This window comes from Gossypium hirsutum, chromosome A08 (genome assembly GCF_007990345.1).
Source record: "Gossypium hirsutum isolate 1008001.06 chromosome A08, Gossypium_hirsutum_v2.1, whole genome shotgun sequence".
NCBI classification, from domain to species: Eukaryota; Viridiplantae; Streptophyta; class Magnoliopsida; order Malvales; family Malvaceae; genus Gossypium; species Gossypium hirsutum.
The window spans coordinates 120243028-120255490 of record NC_053431.1 but is presented as its reverse complement, the minus strand read 5'-3'; the positions used below and the strand labels follow the sequence as shown (position 1 = coordinate 120255490).

Sequence of the window (12463 nt, the reverse complement as noted above, 5' to 3'; positions counted from 1 at the left end):
TTTGATAACATCATTCAGTATATTCCGAAAACACTGTGTTTTATATGGTATAGTGTTTTTTTAGTTGCATGACTTCTTTTTAATTGATTAACGATGTTCTTAATTTTTAATTCTTTTTGCTTCCTTTGTATATTTAAGTAAAAAAATATTTTTTACAAATATATATATATATCAAAACAGTGTTATAATGATTTAGCAAGTTTAACTTAATTGGCACTGTTGTTGCAAATAAATAATAAAATATGAATCTAACTATACCTAAACACATATTATCTTTAATTATAAGTAACGGTAAAAATTGTATAAAAAAAACATGTTAAATTAGGGATTGGAAATTAGAAACATAACATTTTTTTTTATGGGAAGCTCAATATTTGTGACCCCGATGATGTGTGGTGAGAATAATATTTCAGATATCAATTTTAGATTTTGAAAGGTAAGATCTTTGAGAGGATAATTATTCATTTAGTGAAGTTGATACAATATAAAAATTATATAACTATCTTTCATTATCAACAAAAGAATAAACAATGAAGATATATTTATCAACAAGGGGAAAAAATTTTGGCTATCAATGATCAAACTCTACATATGCACATCCTCAAATGGTGTGTTGGAGACATTAAGCTTTACGGGTATACCTAAAATAACAAAACAGGTGCTCGCATATAATGTTGAATCATACCGTTGACATTATGGCCTTGTTTGTTTCGGTTGATTGCGAGGTCCCTTGGGTTTAAGCAACATAGACATGGATCGCAGCCTGTTTGTTATCTCTGTAAATGATGGCCTTGATTCAGGATCAGGAGACCAGCATTGTTCCATCAGCTTTCTCCACTCGGGATCACAATGTTCTGGAATAGGAGGTCGAAGAGTGTTCTTCACTATCCCCCCTGCAATCATAGTTCACCAATTGAAAATAAAGCCAGATTTTTGGTGAAAAGCACAAGGTTTTTGTTTAGTGAAAAACTGGACAGGAAGGATGGTTAAGTGCATGCAGTTTTATGATATCGCTTCAATTTGATTACTTGAGTTGTTTGGGTTGCTGTTTTATACTATAGCAAAGAAAATGACGATCCACCAGTTTAGCAAACATATGCCCTCCACAGTGGAAGTAATATCATGTCAATCACTTTTCCATGCATGTATATTTTCTTGTTCACAATCGGGGCTATTAATATATTAGATAAATCAAAATCTTACCAATAATGGCACCGCAATGCATATCGGCATATGGCTCCTCCCCGGTCAAGATTTCCCACATTGAAATTCCAAATGAGAAAACATCAACCTGTCAAATTAAATATCATAAATTTTGGCTTTAATGAGCATCATCCTTTCCTTCACTGTGGCAAGACATATTAAATAATTAGAATACAGCTTTACTGACCTTTTCAGAAACCTTGGTGCTGCTACCATTTAGCAGTTCTGGTGCCATCCATGGGAGAGTTCCTCGCACACCTCCAGAAACTAGAGTATTGCGCTTGATTCTTGATAATCCAAAATCTCCAACCTACAGAACAATGAAGGTTTAAGGCTATTCTATTGTATACATATGATCAGCATTCATCTTGTGGACCAAAAATGATTTTGGACTTAACCAGAATTAAGAATTCCTTTTTCTGACCATTTATGGTTTTAATGTCACTTAAGGCACCTTGAAATCAAAATGTCTACTAGTGAGGAATTTGTCTTGATTACCTTGCATATGGGTCGTTGTGGGTCCCTTAGATTAACAAGCAAATTGTCACATTTCAGATCAAAATGGACAATGTTTTTGGCGTGCAAGTATTCCATGCCAAAAGCTGCACCCATGGCAATTATGAGCCTTTTGTGAAGATCAAGTGATCTGCATAAGAATTCCAAAAAAAAGAAAAAACAGTAAGTACATTATTAACAAGTGAAGGACTATAGAATTGGGAGTGAAGATCAAGTGATCTGCATAAGGATTCCAAAAAAAAGAAAAACAGTAAGTGTATTATCAATGAATGAAGGACTATAAAATTGGGAGATTGAACCTATATTACCTTTCCTTCTTTGTTAGGACATTCCTAAGGGATCCATTCACCATATATTCAGTTACTGTTGCCAAGGTTCCTCCAATTCCATCTGGTACTACTCCATAAAATGCAACTACATTTGGATGATGCAGATTTGAGAGGATCTGTGCTTCTCTCCAGAAGTCTTTCATCTGGTACAGCCAAACATTCATCAGCTTCAGGCATGCAAAATAACTCAAACTGCAATGAAGAATAAGACTACAAAAGTGTTTAAAGGATCTTACTACCAATTCCCCTTTCTTCATGCTGTTACAATAGAAAAAAATGGAAGCAAAGGAGGGAAAAACGACCCAGCTCAAAATGCAGAGGACTCAATCTCTCTTACTCCCTGTATATTTTTAGCTGTTTTTTGCCTTTCACGTTTAAGTTAGTTATCCCAGTCTTGCTCAGTCAACACTAAATCTAACCTGAAGGATAACAGAAGGCCATTTTCTACTTTCTTCCCAACACCCTCTATTTAAAATTTGAAGCAATGATGACAAAACACAGGCTAATCTTCCTAAAACAGGTGATTTGCAGAAGAACAGAATAAATATCACAGATAATCTCTTGTAATAAATGTCATAGCTTGCTACAAACAACTTTAACTCGAGAACTGACAAGCTTTATGAAAATAACAGAAGCAGATTATGAATCTCAAATTGCAGAATAACAATAGTGGGTATATTTCACTTTAACAGAATTCAAGAAAAGAAGAGCAAAGTTACCCCCATGAATTTGACTTCCATGACACAATAATAGTGCTAATATTTTACAGCCTCTTTATTGTGTTTTTTGGCTGAATCCCAGAATACAAATGCACTATCCAAATCCATCTAACCAGCAAAAATATTCCATTTTTCCCTCTCTAGAATTTTCAACACCCAAAGTTTGTACAACAGAATAACTAGTACAAATGAGAACGCCTGTCATGAATATTTACAAAGATAAAATTGCTTAGACATTAATCAAGCAAATGTTCATAAATAGATCAAATATGTACCCTAAATCATTATGAAGCATCTTATGAGATTCAATATCAACTCTCCTACTTAGGATTGAAAACTGGAAATAGAAGGGGAGAAAAGAAAGGAAATATCTCTGGAAACCCACCAGTCGATCTTGTTCTGATGATCTCCCGGAAAAGCAACTTTTCTTTATTCTCTTTATAGCAACATCTGTTCCCCTCCATTTTCCATGATAAACAGTTCCATACGTTCCAGATCCTAGCTCCCTTAGTGCTTCGAGATCAGCATCTTTTATAATCTGTCCACCAGAATCAGAAAAGTTTCAATCTCCTTCAGAAGCTAATTTTGCAAGCAAGGCGTAAAGTTAAAGGAGGGGATAATAGAGAATAGATAATTTTTTCAAATTTTTTGGTTACAAGAGAAAACAAGACTGGTAGTTGTAGAATCAAATCTTCTAACTAAACCACTAACCTTGTTGCCATACTAAAAGTAGATTAATAGCAATATTGTTGATTTTCAATGAAAAAAGAAAAAGAGGAAAGCTATGGGAGTTGATTTTAAAGATAATTACCAATATGCATGAAGTAAAAGTCATGGCAAGGGAAGGAGATGGAGAAAAGACAGAAAGAAGGGGAGAAACTCTGTAAACAAGATCAAATTACAAACTGATGCATAAGTTAATTTGCATGTTGTTCATTTGTGAAATCATGAGGATACCTTAATCAAACACATAATTAGAATTTCAATATAGACTAACTAAATGGAACCACATTCAAAAATAAATAAAAAAGAATGCTTTCCTAACTCGCCAATGGGGAAACTTTATATTTGCAGCTGAATTTTCACTGTAAAATTTTCACTAAACTACACTGCATGAGCTTGTCACCTGTTATACAAGAAATTTTTATTGAAAACAGGTATAAATCAGTTCAGTACGGAACCTGCAAGCCATAGCTTTTGGCTTCCATTTCAGCTATCAGAGCATCACTGAATGTCTCATCCTTGTCTGGGTCATCAGCTGCAGCATCCTATGGACAAAGCCATGAAGATACCTAAGTTTACTAGCATCTAAACAGGTTAGTTGTACATGAAATTTAACTCGTCTTACCTCAAACTCAGATTCTGGAATGACATCCACCAAATCTTTAGCAATAGGAGAAACAATATCACTGCCAGTCACATCCACAGGTAGGACCATTGCAGATGAAACTTCAATCCTAGAAGGCACACTTGTGATCTCATCTTCAAAAATAACTACTGGATCTTGCTGGATTTGATGTTGGTTCACGCTTGCGGTTTCTGTCTGAGCAAATGTAAACTCTTCTACAATTGAATTCCCATGCACAGATCCTATGGGGGCCATCTTCCCAGCATTTTGGATGGGATAATTAAGGTCATCATCAATGAGAGAAAAGTCTCTCCTAGGAGCTGCATCCTTTGCTGGATTCTGTAACATAGACTGAAGGTCATCCTTGTCCACGTTTGAGCACAGATAAGAATCAATATTAACTGCAGATAGGTACAAATTGATTGAACTGATCAGCATATCTTCTTTAGATATATCCTTCTGACTTGAAACACACTGCAATTGTTGCGGTTTAACCAACAATGGGCCATTCAATGAATCAGAGATAAGAACACCCGCCAAACTCTCATCTTTTATGTCTTCCATGGTCTTTGGAAATAAGCATGTGACTTCAGGGTTGCTGGTGCCTGAAGTAATGCTCCCTTGTCCAACAATTACTTTCCCACTGAAATCACAACATTCAATTATATCATTTGTGGTTTTGTCCGAGGTCTGTGGATACTTTATGTTATCCTTAATATCCAAGGATGAAGTGACCATCTTCTGAGAGACATGTGAATCTTTTTTCCAACTATCAATAGCAACACCAGAAGTTCGGCTGCATTCTGCATTAGATAATTTTTCGTTGCATACCATATTGCTGTCAGGGGTTCTCCACTCGTAAAACTTTTCATCTTGATGCAAAACTGGATCAATTTTATCAGAGCTGTTACTGGCATCCAAGATTGTAGTATCATAGTTGTTAAGTGTCAGGAAAATGGATTTACTCAAATCAATTTTAGCTGTTTGGCACTTGTCATTACCATCATCAGCCCCCTTATGAATAGGTTTATTCCTGGATGAAGCGTCAGGATCTGGGGAAAAAATCAACATATCCGGTATTGAGTCTGATGTAGCTTCACTATCTGACAAATCATTTTCTGCCCGGGACTTCATTAGACCAATACTATCTTGTTGTTGCATCAACGTTTCCTGCACTACATTTGAAGCTGATCGAGTTGTTGCAAAATTTAAAGGGGAAGATGGGCTAGTTCCTTCTTGTGAATAGTAACCAGACCTTCCTCCAAGTTCCTGCAACTTTGAATCTGAAAATACATGTGGCATGCCTGGGTGAGAGTCCATGGAATCAACAGATGCTGACAACAGGTTCAATGGATTGGCAGCTTGTGAGATAGGCCTCTCATGTGAGATACCATTGTAATCCCTATTATTTTTAATTAAAACTGAAAGGGAAGTGGAATTTGTGCTGGGATCAGGGTTTGATATCTGCCCTTCATGTGGTTGGCATGTTTGGCTGGCATCAACCTTTATGTAAGGGAGACTATAATTCATCAAAGCTGGTGGAACCTGTTGAACTTGCTTGTATTTAGGATTTTCTATTCCACAGTTCTCAGAACTTAAGTGTCCTGTAATGAAGGAGCTGTTGCTTTCCATCCCGGAGTTATCACCAATTGCTTGTGCACAAACAGTGTTTGAATCTCCACGCTGGAAAGCTAGAGGAGAAATAGGTGGAGATGTAAATGGGGATCTGGTTGTATACTGGGAATCAAGGAAAACTTGAGATGGATGCAAGGCATTGAAACAACTCATAGTCTCCAAAGGGAGTAATGAAGTTGGACACCTTTTTAAAAAACTAGGGTTATGATCCAAAGCAGGTCCTAGTTGACTTCCTTCGCTGGGTAAACACTGCCCACCACAATTTTTCTTAGGACTATGATCTACCATCCCATTAACAGCTACCATGTAATGGTAATCAGGATTGCTCTGCTGAATGGTGCTAGCCTCAAGGGAAGGTGCATTTTCAGACTCCCCAAAAGGAATCAAAAATATCCTCAGCCTTTGAGAACCCTCAGGCTTTTCAAGCCCATTAAATTCCTCCATCATATTCTGAAGGTCTTCATCAGAAGAAACAGATATAAGGGCATCAAGATCCTCACCTGGAAGTTGGTACTTGATTGAATGAGGTTGGTTGAAAACATCTAATGTTTTCCTCACAAGCTCCTTCCAAGAAAGACATTTCTGAATGGAAATAATACGTGTCTCTCCCCCAACATATCTGAGTTTGCCATCGCTAGGCCTGGGCAATATTTTTCCACCAAAGCTGCAAAGAAGTTTCATTTTCCCAGATTGTGTTCCATCAGAAGCTCCCTGCCCACCAAAGTTGCTGGAACTAGGAGTGTCACATACATTAGTGGGTGTAGTAGCTGGTGCAGAGACATTCAGATGGCTCCTATCACAATTCAATTCACCGAAAGCCTTCCTTGCCACTTGTCCAATATCATCATCTTCCTTCTGGCATTTACTTAATTTTTCAACACAAGACCTATTTTCACTCTCTCTAAAAGACCCTTGCGCAGAAGAAAAATCAGAAAGATCAGAAACGCACTCAGAATCCATTCTTTTCAGCCCAAGAATTTGGGCTAAATCCTGATACATCAGCTCTTGGTTCTGGTTTTGGTTTATCCCAACTCTCTTCTCATGTATCTGAGCTGCATCTGGTATAGCAGGAATCCCTCTTGTGCCAACACATTCCTTAAGAAACTCCATGGAGAATTCCTCACCTGTCTGTACAGAGATATTATAATTATTTACATTCTTTGTTACACAGGGAACAGCAGATATATATTCTTGCTCAATCAATTGATCAGATGTGTTAGGCGCCTCCCTGATCATGTTCCTCAAACAAGTTCCTGGGTCAATTTACTTGCATAAACAATGTCTTAGCTTAGCTCCTCAAGCCACTCTTTTCCAGTTCAACCCATCAACCAGTAAAGCATAATGAAGATATTCTCATTTCAGCTAACATTCACAACCTCAGTCAAAATCTAGTATTCCCCTATGCATTACCTCCAAGTACTAATAGCTTAAACATCAAATCAAAACCAACAGACTTTCACACATCAGTAACTTCCTATCTCTACTATTTGCATCCCAATTTGCCTCAATCATGTAACAAAAGGAACATCACTTCCACTTTTACATAAATTAGGTACAATTTATTCACAATTTATTAGCATCTCTCGATCCAAGGCCAAATTTTAGCTAAATTTCTAAGTATGCAAATGCCTCTCTCGTCTACAGATTCCAGAATCAATCAGATCACCTTAGATCCAAACGAAGAAATATGAAAAACCAATCTAAAAACGAAAAACAAAACACTAAAATCTTATGTTTCATGATCGTCGCTCAGGATTACGTATACCGAAACCTAAAAAAAAAACAGCAAATATATATAAAAAAGAAATACATAATCAGCAAAGTTTCAACTGAAATTCAGTGGCATATCCATCAAAATTTTAAAAATATTAAACGAAATTACAACAAAATTAAAATAACAGTACCAGAAAATTTATGTGCTTCATAAAATCCATGTTTTGAGTTCTTGAGCTGACAATTTTTTTAGATTGGATCGAGAGAGGCAAACATTACAAAAAGAAAATAAACAAAAAAAAGAAGCCTAAAGCGGAAAAAAAGTAGAAAAATAAAAGGAAAATAAATGATAAAAGATGATAAATTGGAAATGGTGGAGAAGAGAGCGAAGCTTACGGCTGCAACTGGTGACAATCTCGAGCCTGCGAGAGCAGACATTGCCGAGAATTAAGCTTTCGCGTTAAAATTAATAATATTATTATAATAATAAATAAATATTAATTTGTTAAAATATTATTTTCTTTTAACCTTTTTTCAGTTTTAAGTAACAGTAACGGTTTTTTTCTAGTTATATTATAAAATAAGATATAATATTATAATTATATTATATCCTACGTGTAGTTCTGATATTTGAAAGTATTAATATACCAGTTGGTACTTGATTTTGACATAAATATTCAGTTTGGTACCTAAGTTTATTTTTGTCCCAATTTGACACTTGGGTCTGGCTTCAATATTCGTTTTAGTGCCTTGAATTTTCTTTTTTTCAGTTTGATACTTGAGTTTTGTTTTCCAGTTAAATATCTTAGTTTAACTTTAATGTTAAATTTAGTATCCGAGGTTTTTTTATCTCAATCAAATATCTATGATGTTGTTTATTAGAGCATTCATGTCAGATATTCATCAAACCATATGATGTTGTTTGGTCTAAGTACCTAATTGAACATTGAAACTAAATTCAAATACTAAATTGAGAAACTTAAGTATCAATTTGAACATTAAAAATGTATTCATATACTAAATAATATATTAACCCTATTTAGAAAAGTTTGCTTCCCTGTCCTTTTCACAAGTTCACCCTCTCAAATATTTTGAATTTTTCTTTATAAAGTATATCTTTCTTTGGTTTGGTATATAATATATATTATTTAATCTTAAAACAGGAAAGGTTACTATATATCTCATCCAAATATATTATATGTTATTTCTCTAATAAATCTTATAATTAGAGTTTTACCAAGTATACATAAATATGGATTGAGTACTAATTTGATTGGTGTATATATTTTTGATAATGTAGGAGAACATGATTTTAAGTGTTCTGAAGCATATTATATTCCTATTTATGGGTTGGGGAAGAACTGTAAGTATTGAAGTATATTATTTTTTTATTTATGGGTTGAAGAATAGCTATGGGTAGTTTTAAATATTATCTCAACTAGAGTAGATATGATCAAAATTTATAATATGATTTTAACACATAAATAAACTTGTGAATAAGTTTTATTTGTATTTATTTTATTTAATAAACAAATGTGAAAATCTCATTCTTATATGTTTATTCAATTTGATAAAAAAAAATGGACAAATGAAAATGGAATTATTCGCAAGGGTGAGACGAAACCTAGGAAGAAATAATTGGCCTTAAACTGGACGGCAGAGATTGTCGTTGCTGCCATGATTTTCTCTAGCACCAACCAACCTCTTCCACAAGTTTTACAATGATGTTATACGACAACGCTTTGTTCTATTGATGTAGTTGTCCACGTCCTTATGACATCACTTCGTTGTCCTCCACTACTTCAATTGGATGATTCTTCCCAACTTGGTCTAATTTCATTTTTGTCCCTATCAGTGCTTCAATTTCACAATTTTCCTTAATTTTAGTACCTCATGATATGATATTTTAAATCTGTATCATATCATCATTTTAATTTTTTAAGCGATGGCATGACATAATATTAGACTGTCATGACATCATATAGATTAATATTGGGAAAAATTATCAAGTTTAGTGACTAAAGTGGATAAAAAAAATTCAAGGACCAATTTAAAAATTTTTGTTAAATTTAATGACTAAATGTTATTTTATCCCTTTATATAGTGTTTGCTAGGAATGTTCATGGACCAAACCAAATTAGGCCGAGTTCCAGCTCCAAAAAAAAAATCGGTTCAAGCTCAAGCATGATCCACTTAAGTTTGTCTAAATGATCTATTTTGTTAGTTGAAACATAATAAAAATTTATTAAAATTTATTTATAAAAATATATATTATTAATTTTAAATAATAAAATGGTTGTTCGGGCTGATACAAGTGGAAAAATATAAACTCGCATTTAACCTAAAGAGGTATGGATTCAACTTTCGAATACCTTACTATCTACGCTGAAATTTGATTTAAAAACCAAAAAACAGAAAGATAATAAAGTTTTGATATCATGGCCAATAGGGTTCATTATTTGCAATTGATATGAGTGAGTTTTGTTTAATTATATTTTGATTTTCGTTCATTTATATTATTTTAATTCGATTTTCTAACTATATAAATACATGTTTGTAATTGTATTGTACTTGTTATTAAAATATATTTTTACTTGTAAACTATTAATAAATGGATAATAATAAGGAATTGAGCCAAGCTGAAATTTTACCTTGGGCATATCACTTTAGGCTCACGAGACATCATCCATGCTCTGAATTGATGAGGGTTCTTAAACAATAGGGTAAATTTCATTGCAGATCAATCTAAAATAGTGTTATTTTTATTTTAATCATTTTAAATTATTTTTGGTCAATTTTAGTTATTTTAATTAAGATAATTGGTTGAATTGGCTACTGTCATTATAAATCCATTAATCCACTACCAGATTACGGACATGATTTTTTCTTTTTTACTTTGGACTAAAATTAGAGATCTCTCTATAATTGGTTAAAACACTTTTTTTTTCCTGTTTTCTGCAATATAAGTACCACCAATTTTTATCACCATCCAACACCCACCCTAACAACCTCCGATCCATGTCACCGCCCATCCCTTGCTCCCCATCTCTATTGCTCCTCAGTTCGTCATAAGAACCACATTTCATCATAGGGGTGTACAATTGCGTTTTGACACTTGTACGAATTAGTGTAGAAATACAACCGGACAAACTCTTGGTCAGATACTATCGGTAAACTATAGGTGAAGTTGGAGTGAAAAACACGGGCAATCATGTAAGGAACTACGAGTACTGCCGGCTCTTGTGTGGCAGCTAGGGAGATGATGAATTTTTCAGTTCCGGTGAGTAACTTGGGTCTGATATCCCAAGTCCATTTTTTTTATTATTGTTATAAGATAGCTCGTATTTTCACTGCAATTTAAGAGAATCTTCTTAGTTGGGACATAGTCAACACCTAAGACAAGGTGAAAGAGTAGCAACAAGGTGGCTAAAACAGTAATAAGCTTGGTAAAGGATTAAGTAGCAACTGAGTTCTTCATGGACTCGGTACGAGATCTAGGGAAGGAAAAAAGGTTCAATCTTTAAGAACAAATGAAAAAGACCAAAGGAAACCCAAAATTTCTTAATTAGAAAAGACGAAAGATATGAAAGATTTAGAGGGAAAACGAGAAGCTAGTTGAAGAACAATAATCAGGAAAAAAAAACAAAAGATACGGGCTTTGAAATAAATTTCCCTCTAAGGCTAAAGCTTAACATAAATATTAATTTAATGGGATAAATTTCAAAATTATATGTAAACTTTAATTTAATGTATAATTTTATACAGGAATTGAAACATGTATCATAAACTTTAATTTTATATAATTTTATATATAAAATTTTAATTTGATTTAATCCTAATAAATTAGTAATATAATTATCAATCAAACATGTCCAAGGAATTAGATTTTTTTATAATAAAAAAAACATGTAATTAAATTACACTTTCTACCCATTGAAAGTCGGATCTTGCAGAAATCGTCTTCCACTTTGGGCAAATGAAATGCTCAAATATAAAATGGAGTAATATCATGATAGTCCCTGAAAACTTATCAAAATTTCAATGTAGTCTATCAACTTTAAAATTTATCAAAATTTTGATATGGTCCCTCCACTTATAAATTTTATTTTCTAAATTAAAACAGTACTAAAAATTATAATAAGAAATTTAAAAAATTAAAATATTGGAATACAATTACTTTTAAAATATAGGAATATAAAATTTACTAGTTAAAACCTATATGTTACTTTTAAACTTACAAAGTAGTTTTAATATTGGTATTCTTTTACTAATAATAAAAATTACAAAATTATAATTTTATATTGGATGGGCTATATTGAAAATTTGACATACATTCAAGGGTCATTTATGATATTATAATTCTGTAATTATTATTAGTAAAAAAATATCAATATTAAAACTATTTTGTAAGCTTAAAAGTAAGATATAGGTTTCAATTTAAAATTGTAAGTATAAATTTTGGATTCCCATATTTTAATTTTTTAAATTATTATAATAACTTGTAATTTAAATACTCTCCACTTTAAAATTTGGAGAATAAAATTCTTATAAAATTTAGATTCCCATATAATATATTATAGTTATGGCCGAATGTAAAGGAAGTTGGTGGGTCTTGGTTCTCCAAAAATGCAATTTTTCTTTATTATTAAATTTTTATATAGTAAAATTATATTTTTATTTAAAAATAAAAAAATAATTTAAACTGATGGAGTCATAAATAAATTAACATATATATTTTAATTTCTCAAAAATTTATAATTCAATTTTGATCTTTCTTAAAATTTTTTATAGACTGGCCCTTGATTGTGGCCATGAAAAGAAAATTCATATTCTAACTCTTGTTAAAATGAAATCATAAATCCGTAAGAGTTATGTTTATGGTCCACAAGTAAAAAAGAAAACAAAAACTTTTTGTTTTCCCTTTAGTTGAGAAAACGCAGAGGTAGGTAGGTAAGTATAGGGGTATTCAAATGGTTAGTTCGGTAATTAATCGAACTGAA

At 32.9% G+C, this 12463-nt stretch overlaps 1 protein-coding gene across 5 annotated transcripts; it reads right to left on the bottom strand.

Moving 5' to 3' along the window:
- Nucleotides 1-524: 524 nt before the first annotated feature.
- On the bottom strand, nt 525-7955 carry LOC107939174 (uncharacterized). 5 transcript variants are annotated; one of them, XM_041075026.1, is made up of 10 exons: nt 7860-7909; nt 7655-7700; nt 4116-6878; nt 3949-4035; nt 3153-3305; nt 2028-2191; nt 1702-1849; nt 1391-1513; nt 1204-1291; nt 525-893 (listed from the first exon to the last, which is right to left on the bottom strand). In XM_041075026.1, exons 2-10 carry the CDS (start codon nt 7682-7684, stop codon nt 694-696), a joined length of 3756 nt encoding a protein of 1251 aa, XP_040930960.1. In that variant the 5' UTR covers nt 7685-7700; nt 7860-7909; the 3' UTR covers nt 525-693. The 5 variants fall into 5 exon arrangements, 4 of the variants coding, with proteins under 4 accessions (XP_040930960.1, XP_016727945.2, XP_016727944.2 ...); XM_016872456.2 differs by lacking the exon at nt 7655-7700 and having other exon boundaries at nt 7860-7955; XM_016872455.2 differs by lacking the exon at nt 7860-7909 and having other exon boundaries at nt 4116-7521.
- Nucleotides 7956-12463: the final 4508 nt, after the last annotated feature.

Coding starts and splice junctions, on each gene's coding strand:
- LOC107939174 (XM_016872455.2), bottom strand. CDS start 6,986: ATGATCAGGGAGGCGCCTAACACATCTGATCAATTGATTGAGCAAGAA. Junction 3,306..3,948: donor CCAAAAGCTATGGCTTGCAG/GTTCCGTACTGA, acceptor TCTGGTGGACAG/ATTATAAAAGATGCTGATCT. Junction 2,192..3,152: donor CATCAGAACAAGATCGACTG/GTGGGTTTCCAG, acceptor TGGCTGTACCAG/ATGAAAGACTTCTGGAGAGA.